A 16,778-nucleotide genomic window follows, 5' to 3' on the forward strand; every position below is an offset into this window, starting at 1 on the left:
GATTTACACAAATGAATAATCAGCACCTGTAACACAACGAATATTCTTGGAGTTCAACAGCCTTGGTACTTTGATTTCTGCTACGGAGACAGTGAGTCATTTAAATGCATGTATTTGCAGGTATTTATTGTACAAATCCATTTAAAACAACGTTAGGTTCTTTTTTTTTTTACAGTTTAGGGGTGTCAGACCCTTGCAGTTTTCTTTTGGGTAGGCAACTTTGTAGCCGAAACCCAGACACCCCCCATTACTCTCCCTCCAGTGAGAGACTTGGTGCGTCAGAGCCGGGTTCTAGGTTTAATTCAAACCACATTGAGCAAGAGTTTAAACTGCAGAAACCTTTCGGAAACCCTTTCACTGAGTTACAGAGCGCTCCGTGCTCGCAGCTGTGAGCGGTCCGACAGGCTTCTTCAGTACTTCAATACTTCCAAGTTAACAGAGCTAGTCTGCAAAAATAAATACTTTAACTGCAGAGTCGAAGAGAAGAGAATGGCCGACTTAAAGGTACGGTTTTCGAAGCAATTCTAGGGCTTTTTACTAATCGTTAACAAGTAACACCAAATGTTTTCTGCATAGAAAATAAGTAGGTTTGATTATTCTGATGTCAACATCGGTGGACACTTTTCGTATAGATCACACGTTATGCATAAATAGTATTATACAGTACCACACATTCTCTGCGGCTCTTGCGAGGAAGGGAAAAACGTGCACGCACCGAAAATAAAAAAAATATCGATTTTTTGCCTTGAAGACTGTAAATGTGCGAAGGGGGGTTGGGTGCAGTTTTGCTCAGTGTCGAGGGCGTTCTGCAGGCACCAATGAGATCGCCTGAAACGACATCTGCCCCGTTGAAAGCCATTCCTTACCAAACATCCAGGTGAGGTGCTTCTCCCTGTTTCTGCTGGCGACCGCCACAGGGAACAGACTATTTTATTATGATGTCTTCGCATCACTGTGCTGGCTTAGAAATACTTCATTTTAAACAGATTTCTTTGTGTTAAGAACCGCAAAATAGACATAACATTTCCGAATCGAAACAAGGAGTAACAATGTTCAACACCTGAGGAGTAGGATAACAAATCAGAAATGTATTATTTATTAAAAAGCTTGTAATTCTGCTGAAAACTCGCTGCGATAGAAAACCCGCTTTAGTAAGTACAACTGCGGGAATGCACACCGACTGAACCAATTGCGCCAATTATGTAACCCTACAAAGCCGTTTGAAAATTTTACATAATTTAAACGGTATACGGTCTTTCATGCATTTTTTAAAAATAATTTTAAATTATTTGTTCTTATTTTTTGACATAAATAACTTCATCCAAGGATTGTTAAATTTCTCATTTTTAATACGTTGAGCACCAGGGGGGACTGCGCTACAGACCTTTAACCGACTTTTGCATTATAAGTGCTACTAATTAATTCTCATCAGCTTTATTAATTGTGTATTTTCTTCGGTGTGGCCTCTGGATGCATCGATCCGGGTATACTGCCGCCTGTTGGTTGCAGAGTAAACTTCATTGCTGTATCCAGCCCAGTCGGTTCGTCAGTGAAACGAGTGAACAGATTGTATGCCCCACTAAAAAAAAGATTAGATATTTTTAAAAAGCAGATGCCAATTAAGAATCTGGATGCATATTAATGAGAGGCAAATATTTTCGGCGCACGACAGGATATGAACCACACTATACAGCAGAGAGCTCGGTATGTTCACTCGACTCCAGATGGAACTTTAAACTGAAACATTCCTCCTCTGAACTACATCCAGATGGACTTCTGCAGGCAAACAGTGACTCAGCATTATCGCCTGGTTTACTCAACAACCACAGATTCACAGCACTCTGTTACGAGGGACGTGGCTGCCTGTCAAACAACTTCTGCTGCGAGCTTTTCACAAACACCCCCCAAAAAAGAAGGAAATCGTGCAGACCTTAACGTATGAAACATGTAATAACGCTAATGGAAAATCTAGAACACAGGACTTCATCATGAAGCTCTTTCTGCAGGCGTCGTTTAAAAAAATCTGCCTTTTTTTCACAGACTTACACGTTAGGAAATAGTAACATAAACTCACCAGGTTTCATTTATCTCATATTATCTGACAGCCAGTTAACAGACGTATTAAAGACCGGAAGAAAATGGATTAACTGAAGTACACAAGTACACAGGAAACATAATGTAGCCAATATTAATACCATATTAATTAATATTAATACCTGTGCCGAGTACAGCTGAAGCACTGTTTCAAACTACAGATCATTCAGTTCAATGTGAATCCTGATTTGCACTTTTATGTCCCTAAATTCCTTGTTTTTCTCATGTATGGTGTAATGGAACAACACTGAATGGCTTTCACTCTTTTTCCTTCAGTATCTGACTGGGTTTGGGAATGAGTTTGCCTCAGAAGATCCCCGCTGTCCCGGTGCTTTGCCAGAAGGACAGGTACCCCAGACTTCGTATCCTGTGCACTGCTGTTCAAAATGCAGAGTCAAACACATGCAGAGCTTTTGATCTGCTGAAATCTGAGGATTATGCTGCATCCATAAATTATGGGGTGTAGTGGAAAAAATAACTTCTACAGCGAATAAAATATGATTTTCTAATGCACCAGAGCTGTTGTTCATAAACGTTTTATTCAGAGGGCGCAAAATGTTTGTGTAAATGGCTTTTCAAAATAGCTTCTGGATCATCTGTATGTGTATTTGTAAAAACGAGCCTTTTCTTCTGCCTGGTCTCTTATTCTCCTATCAGTCTGTCTGCTTATTCCTGCCGAAGGTCACAGCAGCCCAGAGCACAGAGGGCAGGGCTTGGTCACACGCTGCGCAGACAGACAGACAGACAGACGCAGGGACAGCGCGGACCCCAACCAGCATGACTTTAAAGCTGGGAGGAAACCAGTGCAGCTCTAGGGATACCTGTGTGAACACAGGGACAGCATGCAAACTCCACACAGAAAGCTCTCTGTCCCAGAACTGAACACACGACTGAAGGCCTGAGCCCACGGCACCGACCTTCTGCTTTATCATGCCCCCCAGCCTCAGCCCCCCCCGCCTGAGCTAAACGGTTTGTCGTAGTGAGACATGACAGTCTTTTCAGTGCTCCGAGTCAGACCGCCAGAGCTCTATAGTTTCTGTGAGTGTGACCTTGCAGCCTGGCGCAGAGCATCACTGTCGGAAACTCTTTCTCGGCTTGTTGTTTCCCAGAACAACCCGCAGGCCTGTCCCTACGGTCTGTACGCGGAGCAGCTCTCCGGGTCTGCCTTCACCTGCCCGCGGCCGGCCAACAGGAGGAGGTAACGCTCAGAGAGAGCCGTCTGAGGCTGGCTCGCAAACGTGTGTCTCGCGGAAGAGCATCGCCCTGATTACCTTCCTCTTTCCACACAAAGAGGTCTTTTTTCAGAAACTCAGTCAATATCCATGATCTGATCCACCCGAGTACCTGCTGCGCGACAAATCTTTTTGTTTAATGAACCCCCTATGGGGCAAGCAGCAGTGGGATAAATGCAGTACGCCACTGAATTGTGTCTGGGCTTATTTACTGGCTTTCAAGATGATTATGCAGACGTCACATTGTCCGTTTCTCAAAAAAGATAACTTTGCTGTACACTGTTAAACTCATTTTTTTCACCTTTAATCTTCCATACTTTATAACCCAGTTTACTTTTTTTGTTATTTCACAAGCGAATGAAATCGGGCTGATTTGTAGGACACTGTGTGTAACAGTGTGAAAAAGTCTCTTCAATCTACAGTACTGCCTTCCTTGTTCCTTGTGGGTGTTTCATCCAGTTATTGAAATGTGCAGTATAGTATTTCTCCTGATGAGCTGGAGACTCTGCAGAAGACATGTCTTGCCTAATGGCAGCAGGGTATTACTGGACAGCTCGGAGATGCCTCTGGGCTGTGTCTCATGCCAAGTGTCCAGTGAAGGCCACGCCAGCACTAGAGCCACACGCAGTGTTACAGCAGCAGCACCAGCTGTATGTGTGCTGAGGTCTGTGTCGTTGCAGCTGGCTGTATCGGATCCTGCCTTCGGTGTGCCACAAGCCCTTCGCGTCCGTGCAGCAGGAACACCTGAACCACAGCTGGGACGAAGTAGAGCCCGATCCCAACCAGGTAAGGCCACACCTGATCTGCAGTCATGCTGGCCTCGACCAGGAAAGACAATAGTGGCAGCAGTGCAGGTTGTAGCTCAGAATGCACTCCGGACACCACAGGCAAGAGTACATTGATCAGTCTTTCTATACGTTCCTTTGCAAGACTTTAATCCCACAATGCCATTGATTAGTTGGCTTTTATTCAGTAGTACCAATACCGATATATATATATACCAATATACTGTATATAGTGTAGAAAAATACTCCTTGTTCTGAAACGGCAGTAACGATGCTGCTTTGCAAACATTTGATCTGAATGCACAGCTAGTCAAAACTCAAATACATTACCTCAGAACAGTAGTCTTCAAGCTGCTTCAGACCTCAGACCAGGAGGCATATTCTTACACAGACAGGGTTGTGGAGACTGGAACAAGCTACCCAGCCATGCTGTTGAGGAGCTGATATCCTGGAGTTTTTCAAGGAACATCTGGATGAGATTCTTGGATCGATTAGCTGCCAGCAACAGACTCTGTGGGTCGAGCGGCCTCCTCGTTTACAGCTTTTCTGAGACGTGAAGGAATACCCGACGTCTCAAAACGAATCTTTTATCTTTTCACAGCTTCGTTGGCAGCCATTCACTGTCCCCAAAGTGTCTGAGAAGAAGGTGGACTTTGTGATGGTGGGTCTGCAAGCTCCCAGTTTGTTTTCATGTTATCAACACAGGGCAGAGTGTTTGTACCCATCTGACACAAATACCAATACAAACTGCCCGCATCATAATGGACACAGGGGGAAACTGTTAGCTTATTCTCAGAGAGAAGCAGTTGACATGGCGACCACTCTGAATATGGTGCCCACGCTGCCCTGTGGTGAGCAGGTTAAACAGGTGGACAGAGTGCTTTCGGCTTAAGCGCAATTCACTGTTTACAAGCGGATGTGAACCTCGTGCTTTTTTAGTTTCCTGCAAGTCTGCATTTCATCCAGTTTTCGACCTAGTGTGCAATCGCTGCACGCCTTCCCCTTTCAGGGCTTGCACACCCTGTGTGGAGCAGGGGACACCAGGACCCGGAACGGGATCGCAGTTCACGTCTACGCCTGCAACAGCTCTATGACCGACAGGTGAGTGTCGGTGTGCCATGTGCTCCACTGCTCTGTACCTGCAATGTAATGGGGCCAAGGCTGGTGAAAGGTTCACTGATCTTGACAGCGATCAGTGTTCCGTGCTCCCATGTTCAAAACTGGGGTGGCACATTGGCGTAGCAGTTTAAGCTTCTCCTCCAGCAAGACGTGGGTTCTCGGGCTGATTCGGGTCTGCAGTACTTTCTGTGTGGAGTTTGCATGTGCTCCTCATGGCCTTTTAGATTTTCTCCAGGTGTTCCAGCTTCCTCCCACTGGCCAAGGTCATTCTGTCTAGGTTAACTGGTGTCCCTAAATTATCCCCTGTGTGTCTGAACTGGTGTCCTTTCCAGGGTGTACGCTGTAGTATGCCCAGTGTAAGCTGGACCAGGCTCCGGATCAGCACAGTTATTAAAAATAGATGGATGTATAAAACTGTTAATGTATCGCTGTTCTCTTGAGCTGCACAGCTTCCCAATGTTTCTCGTCCGTAAGTCCTGTACGTCCCACAGCACCTTCCTGTCGCGTACACAAATATTAACTGTAACTTCTTTTCAGGTGTTTCAATAATTCTGATGGGGATTTTCTAATCGGTAAGTAGTATTTTGTTTCTACTATTTTATAGAAATGTGTTTTATATAGTAACTTGCACTGTAAGTTTTTGGACACACTCCCTCCCTACGTTAAATACAGGGTGTTGGTAAAAAAAAACTCCGGGTGCACTGGAGATGGGTTTATCTAACCACTGCTTCACGATCATCAGTTGTGCTCTGAACAATGAATTCAAAATGAAAATGTATTTTTTGTCCAGTTCCCCAGCAAGGTAAAATATTGATCACAACAGAATTTGGAAAGATGATGATGGAGCCAAATGAGATCTGTGTTATCCAGGTAAGTGGAAACACAAGTCTTCTCCTGCTGTACGCGTTCCAAGAGTCAAAGTCCAGAGGAACCGGGAATTTTTTCCAGATGTTATTTTTCGGGAACGGCGTTTTTTCTATCACCTTTCTGAAATAGGCACTGTTGTATGAAATGTTGTATGTTAAATCACTAACTGTTAATCTTATGCCCAGATAAAGTATAAGATTAACACTTACAAAACACACAGTCCATAAAAAACATCGGCAAATTGTGGTAAAGACTACATCCACAAAAACATCCACTTCCTTCAAGTGTTTCCCAGGCAGTAGATTTAATTGTGATCCTTCATTTGTTTTGCTGGAGATGATTTTGGCCCTGCTAGCTGGCCAGTGAAACACATGACAGGAAATTACAGGACATGAGACCTGAGGTTTGCAGACGCTGTGCTGTTTCTCATGGCTTTTCTAGCAAGGGATGCGTTTCAGTGTGGAGGTGTTTGGGGCGACAAGGGGCTACGTCCTGGAGGTGTTCGGTGCCCACTTTGAACTGCCAGATCTCGGACCTATTGGTAAGTAAAAAGGCTTTGGTATTTAAAACCTTCGGACCTGGAAGCTTCTGGGGGTGCGTCTCTTGTCTCCTGGCTGCGCTCCGGGTGCGAGGCCCGTCCTCATGTCATCCTGGTAAGAGGAGCATGCAGTCAGCAGCTCCGACATCAAACTGGTTGAAATCGCGCACTTTGCAGGAATCCCACTAGAAATGAAAAGCCAGATGTTTTTAAACGGCACATTTCCTCTTACGGAGCAGGTGGTGAAGGGTGCCAGACTGTCACACCATGTGTTCTGCAGGTGCCAATGGCTTGGCCAACCCTCGGGACTTCCTGGCGCCCGTCGCCTGGTATGAAGACCGGAAGGTGCCCGGCGGGTATACGGTCATTAATAAGTACCAGGGAAAACTGTTCGCAGCCCAGCAGGTAAGCATACCTGCTGGACCCCCTGAGAATCGGCAGCGGTCAAGAGCGGGAGGCCTTATTCCCGCCCAGTACGTGCACCTCAGACAGAAAGAGCCAAACCTGGGACCACCAGTGGAGTAGGCTGCTGGCTCCAGTGGGCTGGCTGGGTGGTTTAGCGACCCGAGGATCTCATCCTGTCTGTGATTGGAAGATCCCGGTGAACCAGTTTCGGGAAGCACTGCTTGGGGCAGAATCCGGGCAGGTCTCTCGCCCTGCTTCCTGCTCCACAGCTTTCCTGGGATAAGGACAGGCTGCCCAAGCTCAGAGCTTGGGGCTGGAAGAGTCTTCTGTTTCTTTCTCCAGCTGAGCCCCGAATTGCTGAAATTAACCTGTTATTTTGCTTCGCTGGGCTGATGTATTGGGCTCATCGGGCTGGCGGTTTAAAGCTGTGGGAATCCTGGCTCGGGAGTCAGCTGGGCACCACTGTAGGGTGTAGCCCTGTGTGCTTCGCATGTGCAGGAGTGTGGGGCTTCAGTCTTTGGCAAGTAATGAATAAAATTGATTTTACAGCTTTTATTGAACAGTGCTTTGTGGTGACATAAAATTGCTGCAGTTGTAACGATCAGGTTAGAGAGAAACATTAGTCATTCTAGCTCTGTCGTAGTCTGGTTTTCTTTGTGGGAGGAGTAGCTTGATTTTGGGGAAGATAGTTATGGGCATAGTCAGAAATGAATGCTTAATTGTGCCCATTGTTTTCCCTTTAGTAACTAGTTTGTATTTCATGGAATGTGTGTGCTTGTTTCCTACTGCAGGATTTTTCCCCATTCAATGTTGTGGCGTGGCATGGAAACTACACCCCGTACAAATACAACCTCGCGAACTTCATGGTGATCAACTGCGTCGCTTTCGACCATGCGGTAAGCAGCAAGAACACAAAACCAACTTGACCAAACGAATGCAGAAGATACTGTGTCGTGCTGTGCTCCTCCAGATGTGTACAATATAAAGGGAGTATTAAACTGAATGGAATGCCAGGAATACTTGAAGAACTGAATGGCATTTTGAAATGAGATGGACTGGAACTGAATCCTGGTGGCCTGGATTCAGACAGGTTGTGTCAGCTTGCCCTGCACCCTGCCAGCCGAGCACGAACACACAGGTGTGAGTGGGGACAGTCCGATGGCTCCGGGCTGGGCCGCAGGAGCGCTGCTCGAGCAGTGGGGTGCTGCAGGCCCAGCTGCTCCGACGTACCGGTCCGTGACGCGGGAGTCGATCCGACTGTCCTCTCCACTGTCTCGCAGGACCCCTCCATCTTCACCGTGCTGACGGCGAAGTCGACCCGCCCGGGCGTGGCTGTCGCCGACTTCGTCATCTTCCCCCCCCGCTGGGGCGTGGCGGACCACACTTTCAGGCCCCCCTATTATCACAGTAAGATCCGGGCTGGGGGGGGGGAGTGCAGGTCTGGCCAGGAGCAGATCAGTGTTCTGGGTTACCAGTCGCACGTTTACAACCTCTCAATCGGCAAAGGTCCTGTATTCCTACTGCCGCCACCTGCCCAGCAGTGGGCCTGTGACTCGCCGACAGCAACAACTCTACCGGCACAAACATTTTACACTTTTAGACAGATTTAATAACTATTGTTGAGTGTTGCTTACTTGGGATAGCAAACTACTCGGCTTACGCTACGTGATTTTACAAGCCCATCAGGTGCAAAGTGTCGTGATATTTGCTGAACGGAGCCGAATGAGAATATTATTAACCAGGTACTTTAAATGCAATGATTCAAACTAATGCAAGAATGGTGAAAGATACAGCCATGCTTCACTCGAGAACTGGAGCCGGACAGGCTGGTATCAGCATGACTGAAGATGGCCCGCCTGAGAGCAGATCACAGAGTAGCCCAGCGAATGACATGCTCTGCTTCAACAGTCAGTGGAACGGTCCGATAAAAGAGGGAAGCCGTTCTTGGAGACAGTCTTTAAGGTCACCAGCCAGGTGGTCAAGTCACCACACCTGGCCAAGAAGCCTCACATCTGTCTCGTAGTTTTCATGTGTAATAGTTTTCAGGCAGTTCTTAAAAGGCTTTTAAATGATTGAGCGCTTAATTTAAGTCTTGAGTTAGTTTTCATAATAGTGCAAAAGATTTAGCTTTTTGACGTTCAGCTCTATTCTTCTTTCTTAAGAGGCTGGTAATGAATTGACTTGGAATATTCACTTACCATCAATACTTGCACTTTGTCTTAGGGAACTGCATGAGTGAGTTCATGGGCTTGATCAAAGGCCACTACGAGGCCAAGGAGGAAGGCTTCCAGCCAGGAGGGGGCAGTCTTCACAGCATGATGACCCCACACGGCCCGGATTACGAGTGCTTTGAGAAAGCAAGCACAGCTGACTTGAAGCCTGAGCGAGTGGCTGAAGGCACTATGGTAACAGCGGTTCTGTTCAGCGGGCCTTGGAGCACGATAAGGACTAGAAGATCAACAATGTTTGCTTTGCATTTCTTTTGAAATGATCTTTGCATGATAGTGCAAACAGTCTGTCTTCCGTACTGTCAGTTTGGTGCCAGAGTGCTTTTGAATTCTGATTAAAACCTCAAACGCAGAGTGCAGAGTTAGCTCCCCCTGTTCCCCCTCACCTGAGCTCCTCGGGTCACAGTGTTAAGATCGATCTTGTCACTCCCGTGTTCTCAGGCGTTTATGTTTGAGTCGTCCTTCAGCATGGCAGTCACAAAGTGGGGCCTGGACACCTGTAACCGCCTGGATAAGAACTACTACAAATGCTGGGAGCCGCTAAAGAGCCATTTCAACCCCAACTGGAAACCAAGCAGCACATAAAGACAGCAGGTAAACTCTAGCACAAGCCCCAGTTTCCACTGTGTGCCAGTCATCACGGGCTTCAACACCCTTTATGACAGAAGTGACAGATACAGTTACTGAACACGGGATAGGGAAAAAAAACGCAAATAATTCCTGATACATGTGAACACTACCTATATAATACCTTTCTCTATTTGGGAACTCTTCAGTTACCTATGGCAGTTCCACCTTTCAAGCCTGTAGTCCCCTACTAAAAAAACAACATTATCCAGTATACGATCAGTGTTTAATAGTAGATAATACAGGACAGAGATAAGGTCTGGATCGAAAACCTCGACCCATCTAAACCTAATGCTCGCTGGAAGCCCCCCACTGTTTTGGAAAAACAGATCTCCAGTGAAGGGAAAGCTAGATTGAGCATCAGGCAGGTAACTGAAATCTGGATCCAATGATATGAAATAAAGCTCATTTTACAGTATTATGCTTGTTCATGCTTCGGATGCTTAAGGACTTGTGTGACTCACCGATTTAACAGTAAAAAAAAAAACAATGGAGACTTTCCTCTCTTTTCAGGGGAAGACTGAAGACCCTGCAGGAATCTCTAATGCCACACAAATAAAAGGTCGATGGAAGATCAAAGTTTACTTTAAAAAAAAAACCAATAAAACTGGAAAAACATGTATTGAGCAGCATCATTAAGTGCATTAGCTGGACAGGGAAGTGGCACTAACATACCTGTGTAACAGATCAATTATCTTTGCATTTAAATGCCTCCATACCTTTTCATCATTGTAAAGGATATGCTATACATAAAGTCGGTGCATCTTAGAAAAACATGTTTATTGATTCACTTTCCTTTTAATTACAATCTGACCTCTCTCTCATGTGACTCTTAAATTATTTCTTAGGTTTCGTCACAACATACCTTCTCCTTGAGTTTAAGTGAGATGTAACATTGAAAATTGTTAAGAAAGTCAAAACTTGCTTTTATATTGTCCATCACCACTGAGATCACAGTTTTACCACTATGCATCAATGCACAACACTGGATGTTTGTTCCTCTACGTTTCAAAAGACAGCACTGTATTAAAGGCTCCACAATCATTTATTTTACAGCTCGCTGAGTACAGGTTCATATTACTCTATATTACACTATTTGCATTAAAAATCAACTTGCTGTTCAATAGCATCTCCATCAAATCAATAAGAAAGATGATATCGGCGGTCCAGTTTCCCCTCCTGTATCAACCTCTCTTTACGGTCCTAAAGAAAAGGACAGAAGGCATTTTATTATCACCCTGCTTTGAAAACTCTGTTTAGAAGTTATAGGCAACAACTGTACGAGGTTAAACACTATACATCTCTACCAATCAATAGCTACACAACAGATCGTGTTACCTAGTGGCAATGAAACAGAACTTGGGATTCACAGCCTCAGTTTTAAACTTTAAATCGATCTGATGAAAAAGGAACCAATCTTTGAGATTAAGGCTCAAGCCATAGCAGAGACTGAAGGCTTTTTGAACTCACCCTGCTTTTCTTGAGGACAAAGTACCAGAACACAAGGGGTCCCGCCCCAAACAGCAGCCCCAGCAGGGAGGTCTTGGGGGTGGGTCGGACGTTAGCAGGCACGTTGATAGTGCGGGCATAGGTCCAACGCGTCAGAGCTGGGTCCTCCTGCAAGGCAGAAAGAAAAAAGCTTGAAATCTCAGTCTGAACTATTTCCAACACGGGCGGAGCTTGAAAGAAGAAAAATGTGCACGACAAAGTTGAACCAAAGACTCTTTCAATAATTCCTTCAAAGCTGCAATCAATTTTGTAAGGGATCAGTTAGCACTGACATCACCTGGCCTTGTGATCAGTTTCATAACGCGCTGTAAAGTGTGCACTCTAACTCTCCCTTATGCTTATATAGCGCTTTCCTGGACACTCCACTCAAAGTGCTTTACAGATAATGGGGACTCCCCTCCACCAGCCCCAGGGTGCAGCCCCACCTGGATGATGTGACAGCAGCCAAAGTGCTCACCACACATCAGCTATCAGTGGGGAGGGGGATTAATTAGGAGGCCATGATTAGTAAGGGCCAATTGGAAATTTGGCCAGGACACCGGGGTTACACCCCTACTCTTTTCGAGAAGTGCCCTGGGATTTTTAATGACCACAGAGAGTCAGGACCTCGGTTTTACGTCTCACCCGAAGGACGGCGCCTGTTTACAGTATAGTGTCCCCATCACTATACTGGGGCATTAGGACCCACACAGACCGCAGGGTGAGCGCCCCCTGCTGGCCCCACTAACACCTCTTCCAGCAGCAACCTTAGTTTTTCCCAGGAGGTCTCCCATCCAGGTACTGACCAGGCTCACACCTGCTTAGCTTCAGTGGGTTGCCAGTTGTGAGTTGCAGGGTGATATGGCTGCTGGCACTGCTACATGATGAATGGACTGCTACTGACTAATATTTTAGAAGATCATTCTCACATCAGCACAACTTTTGTTCAGAGATTAACAGACATCTCCACATCACAGTGCACTGGGCACAGAATCTATCAGTTCTTAACAAGAAGAGAGTTAGCCCATCCATCTGTATCGATCTCTGTGGCTGATACTAATGGATCTGAGGGTCTCAGAAGCCAGGGGGGCTCAGCTTTGACAACATGGCTGAGGAGCTCGTTCCACACTCCCACAACCCTCTGTGCACAGAACACCTCCATTTTAGTTTCCAATGTACTCTCCCTTGATTGACATTCCTACTGGTTCGTGTTTCGAATATCGATTCTGAACAAGTTCAATGAGCTGACTCGGCGCCACTGAACGTCTCACTCACTGCACTGCTTTAGTCACAATTAAAATGAATCATGCAAAATTAATAGGAATTACCATACAGCCAATAAATCGCCTAGCACGTATGCTCTTACATGTTGTATTTTGGATTGTAAGGATCGCAACGCAAAATACAATGAGACTAGCCAACACCTTCCCTGTAACGAGAAACATTTTAAACACCGACGGCAGCAGCGGTGAAGCACAACAGGCGTTTTTGTACGACTGAAGCTCCCGTTAAACACAAGAGATGCCACCGGGCTGTTTGCTTTAAATATTTTAAACCAAATTGGTAGCATCAGCGTAAATAACAACATGGTGACAAAGAAGGGTACTCCTCTCCCGGCTCAGTCCCGCACCAACACGGCGAGCACGACAGACCAGCGGAGCCTCAAGGTCACTGCGCTGCGCCAGGCATCGCGACAGCCCGGCACGGAAGCCAAACCTCAGGGCAGAAAGCAAGCAGAAAGACACGTCAAACCCCCAAGGGCTGCGGCGAACGAAGCCAAGTCTGAATTCCTAAAAAACGAAAGCGACGCGCTGCACAGCGGCGACCCGAGCAGGACCGCTGTCACTGCCTGCAGCTCCCCGACCGTCCCCAGCCCGCTTACAATGCGCTGCGTCCGGCTGGGGTCGTTCAGCTGCAGCTGGTACTGCCTCTTCAGCCGGGCCCTCAGCGCGGCCCGCTCCTCCTCGACCTTCCTCTGGGCCGGAGACAGGGCGAAATACTCCACCGGGTCCAAGGTTTTCGGACGCGATACATAGGATGTCTCTTGGTGATCCGCCATGTTGACAAATTCACCCCCCTTTCAAACCAGAGCAACTTTATTGACACGCACCCACAGAAGCAGCGTTCGCCTCGCTGTCTTTTTATCCAAAACGGACGGAAAACCTTGTCGACCTCAGGTGACAGTTGGTGTGATCCATACGCCACATGTAAATAACGTCTCACTCAAGTTTGTAAATGAACTGTGTGCTTATTCTTCTCAATTTCTACATTTTAAATGTTTTTGTTTCACTCCCCCCCCCGGCACGTCCCGGACCAAAACTCGTATAATCTCGCGGGATGTGAAGGTCTTCCCCTCGTAACGGGCTCGAGGTCTCCTAGCAACGGCAAACAAACTGCACCGCTCGCGCCTCCGAGCCGGAAGGGGAGAATCGGGATGGCTGGCGTCGGAGCAGGGCAGTCGCTGGACGTGGAGGACGGACCCTACTATCTGGAGAAGGTTTCGATACCCGAGGACTCTGAGGACGACTATCAGTATGAAGAAGTCGCCGCCGACGACGAGTGGAGCCTCGCGGAGGGGGAGGAGGACCTGGAAGCCGCAGTGAGGGCCCTGTGTGAACAGACAGAAGGCCCGCAGACCGTGCCCAAGACCAGCCCCTCAGCTCTGCAGTCCCTCTCTCGGAAACCAGAGGTGGTGGATGACTTCCTCCGCAATTTCCTGATAAAGATGGGCATGAGGAAAACCCTAGACTGCTTCCAGACGGAGTGGTACGAAATGGAGCAGAGAGGCCTGCTGAACGCAGAGCAGGTGGGGTTCGTGCCTGACGCGTACACCCATAACCAGCTTCTGGGCAATCGGATCAAGAGCTTGGAGAAGGAGAGGGAGAGTTACAGACAGGCGGCCTTCAAAGCCGGGGAAGCCCTGGTGAAGCTCCAGAAGGAGAGGGATTTTCACCGCATGCAGCACAAGCGCGTGGTTCAGGAGAAGAACCGGCTGACCGAGGACTTGAGAAGACTCAAGAAGCACTACGCCTCGTATGAGCCGGCACTGAGGCAGCTGAAGGACAAGTACCAGGCTGCCCTGAAGCAGAAGATGCTCATCGGTTTGGAAAGGGACAGGGTGGTCGGCCAGATCTCTGGCCTGGAGGCCACACTGCGCAACGTGCAGTCAGAAAGGGATGTTCTTCCTCGGAGAGTGACGATGACTCAGAAGTCCAGCAAGGACACAAGTGTCCTTCGCGGCCGATCTAAGCGGAGCCCAGACAGAGAGCCCAGGCAGCCCGTGGATGGGGTCGCGCCGTATGACTCTGCCAAAGATCCCACCAAACACCCCAAAGTCAGCAAACACCCCAAGGATTCTGAGTTCCCTGTGGATTCCCGCGTTAACCCTTACCTTTCCCAGGTCAAAGGGCAAGCAGCTCAGGCCGCTAAAGCGTCAGGGTTCCGGCTGACGAGCTCCTTGAAGGCCCATGAGCTGCCCGTGAGCTGCCTGGCACTGCACCCCCGCAAGCAGATCCTGGTGACGGCCAGCGACGACCGGCTCTGGAAGATGTGGGGGATCCCCAACAGGGAGATCATCATGACCGGCGAAGGGCACGCCGACTGGCTGTCCGGCTGCTGCTTCCACCCGGACGGCGGCCAGCTGGCGACCACCAGCGGGGACACGGCCGTGAAGGTCTGGGACTTCTCCAGGGGCGAGTGCGTCCTGACCCTCGAGGGGCACGCCCGCGCCGCCTGGGGCTGCTCTTTCCACGCCTGCGGGGACTTCGTCGCGTCCTGCTCCCTGGACAGCACCAGCAAGGTCTGGGACCTGCGCAGCGAGAGGTGCCGCTGCACCCTGCGCGGCCACGTCGACTCCGTCAACAGCGTCGTCTTCCTCCCGTTTTCCAACACGCTGCTCACCAGCTCCGCGGACAAGACCCTCTCCCTCTGGGACGCCAGGACCGGCCTGTGCGCCCAGACGTTCTACGGCCACCTGCACTCGTGCAACCACGCCGCCTTCAATCTGACGGGGGACACGGTCGTGTCCTGCGATTCCTACGGGGTGGTGAAGCTGTGGGACGTGAGGAAGGTGGCGGCGATGCTGAGCATCGACGCCGGCCCCCACCCGGGCAATCAGACGGCCTTCAGCCCCTCGGGCCGCACGGTGGCGGTCGCCAGCAACGACGGGTCGGTCAAGCTCCTGGACCTGGCTTCTTCCCAAGTGACCAGTTTAGTGGGACACGAAGACGCCGTGCAAAGTGTTGTGTTCAGCCACAGAGGGGAATATCTTTTCTCAGGAGGTTCTGATGGGACAGTACACTTTTGGTCATAGGAGCACTCTGAAAAGATCAAATAACGTTCCTTACAATAACAATACAACCTATAAAGATAAGAGCATTGCAGTTATTCATTTTGCTAGAGGTGTGTTTGGATTTCTTACAATAAAATATTATTATGTTGCACATATTATGTGTGTGTTTACACTTTTTTGATACTGTTTAGTTTTCACATTGTTTTCACATTTTCGCATTTCTTTTTACAGGTGACTTTTTCTCCTAAACCAATGGACTTTTCAAAATTTTTTTCCTGCTGCAGAGAAAAAAGAAAAAGTTACTGGATTTTTCAAAGCGTGAAAGTTTACGTGTGCAAACGTAGCAAGCGAATTGGTGTAACAACACAAAATTGTTGGTTTGGAATTTTTAGTGGGGTTTTAATGCAAAGGGGAAAATTTGATTTTTATCTCTAGAGAGAGAATTTGTGCTCCTGTCTGACCACTAGTACCTAGGAGAACACCTGTCGTTTTTAGCACCTCACAGTGGTCCTTTTTATCATTACACCCATGTCTCTGACCAGAAACTGTTACCGCTGCCTGCTCGACACTTGACGTGTACTGTCTTGACGTGTGTGGGCTGCACGTTAGGAGATCTTTATTATCCCAAACTTGGGACATTCTTTCGTAACATTAATGTATTGCTTCGCGTTGTTATCTGTCTGTTCAGACTGACAAGTTAAAAGATCCAGCAGTTTGTATGAATAAATACGTTAGCCAGCCTGCGTTTCGTTACTGAGAATAACAGCAAAAAAAAAGCAGCTCATAGCATTATGAAGTACCGAATGGATTCAGCGTCCAGATATAAATCTGTTTTCTTCATCACATGCTTATAATTCTTTATGTGGTTGTGTTCAAATATATTTACATTAAGACTACCAGGCATGACACAATATTTAAAAGTACTAAGTAAACAGGTGAGGGGAGAGAACAGGTGGATGCTGCTGGAGTGTCCAGAAAAGTGTAAGCAATTATTATTCATTATTACTGTAACTCGAAGATTACTTTCTCCCGATTCCAAAATATGGTACCTCCTACCGGCCACCAGGTGACACTGTGACTTCTTTCCCTCCCCCTGTTGAAAGT

General features: G+C 47.6%; 3 protein-coding genes across 4 annotated transcripts; 2 read left to right on the plus strand and 1 right to left on the minus strand.

Annotated features, from left to right (window-relative positions):
- The first annotated feature begins 330 nt into the window (after positions 1-330).
- On the plus strand, positions 331-10,513 carry hgd (homogentisate 1,2-dioxygenase). The gene is made up of 15 exons (XM_006627881.3): positions 331-504; positions 2,371-2,442; positions 3,204-3,292; positions 4,007-4,112; positions 4,713-4,772; positions 5,121-5,212; positions 5,768-5,802; positions 6,021-6,100; positions 6,539-6,638; positions 6,916-7,040; positions 7,832-7,936; positions 8,321-8,447; positions 9,264-9,445; positions 9,710-9,862; positions 10,409-10,513. Exons 1-14 carry the CDS (start codon positions 490-492, stop codon positions 9,851-9,853), a joined length of 1,332 nt encoding a protein of 443 aa, XP_006627944.2. The 5' UTR covers positions 331-489; the 3' UTR covers positions 9,854-9,862; positions 10,409-10,513.
- A 408-nt stretch (positions 10,514-10,921) lies between these two features.
- Positions 10,922-13,442, minus strand: ndufb4 (NADH:ubiquinone oxidoreductase subunit B4). The gene is made up of 3 exons (XM_069189830.1): positions 13,266-13,442; positions 11,366-11,512; positions 10,922-11,098 (listed from the first exon to the last, which is right to left on the minus strand). Exons 1-3 carry the CDS (start codon positions 13,440-13,442, stop codon positions 11,036-11,038), a joined length of 387 nt encoding a protein of 128 aa, XP_069045931.1. The 3' UTR covers positions 10,922-11,035.
- Positions 13,443-13,658: 216 nt separating this feature from the next.
- On the plus strand, positions 13,659-16,377 carry LOC102690054 (sperm-associated antigen 16 protein). Of its 2 annotated transcripts, XR_011189598.1 has the most exons (2): positions 13,659-15,784; positions 15,906-16,377. XR_011189598.1 is itself a non-coding variant. In XM_006627883.3 (1 exon), the coding sequence occupies exon 1, from the start codon at positions 13,659-13,661 to the stop codon at positions 15,693-15,695; it is 2,037 nt and encodes a 678-aa protein (XP_006627946.2). In that variant the 3' UTR covers positions 15,696-15,829. The 2 variants fall into 2 exon arrangements, 1 of the variants encoding a protein (XP_006627946.2); XM_006627883.3 differs by lacking the exon at positions 15,906-16,377 and having other exon boundaries at positions 13,659-15,829.
- The last annotated feature ends 401 nt before the right edge of the window (positions 16,378-16,778 follow it).

Source organism: Lepisosteus oculatus, chromosome 5 (genome assembly GCF_040954835.1).
Source record: "Lepisosteus oculatus isolate fLepOcu1 chromosome 5, fLepOcu1.hap2, whole genome shotgun sequence".
Taxonomy (NCBI): domain Eukaryota; kingdom Metazoa; phylum Chordata; class Actinopteri; order Semionotiformes; family Lepisosteidae; genus Lepisosteus; species Lepisosteus oculatus.

Coding starts and splice junctions, on each gene's coding strand:
- hgd (XM_006627881.3), top strand. Junction 2,443..3,203: donor GTGCTTTGCCAGAAGGACAG/GTACCCCAGACT, acceptor GTTGTTTCCCAG/AACAACCCGCAGGCCTGTCC. Junction 8,448..9,263: donor CAGGCCCCCCTATTATCACA/GTAAGATCCGGG, acceptor ACTTTGTCTTAG/GGAACTGCATGAGTGAGTTC.
- ndufb4 (XM_069189830.1), bottom strand. CDS start 13,442: ATGGCGGATCACCAAGAGACATCCTATGTATCGCGTCCGAAAACCTTG. Junction 11,513..13,265: donor CCAGCCGGACGCAGCGCATT/GTAAGCGGGCTG, acceptor TCTGCCTTGCAG/GAGGACCCAGCTCTGACGCG. Junction 11,099..11,365: donor TTGTCCTCAAGAAAAGCAGG/GTGAGTTCAAAA, acceptor CCTTTTCTTTAG/GACCGTAAAGAGAGGTTGAT.
- LOC102690054 (XM_006627883.3), top strand. CDS start 13,659: ATGTTTTTGTTTCACTCCCCCCCCCGGCACGTCCCGGACCAAAACTCG.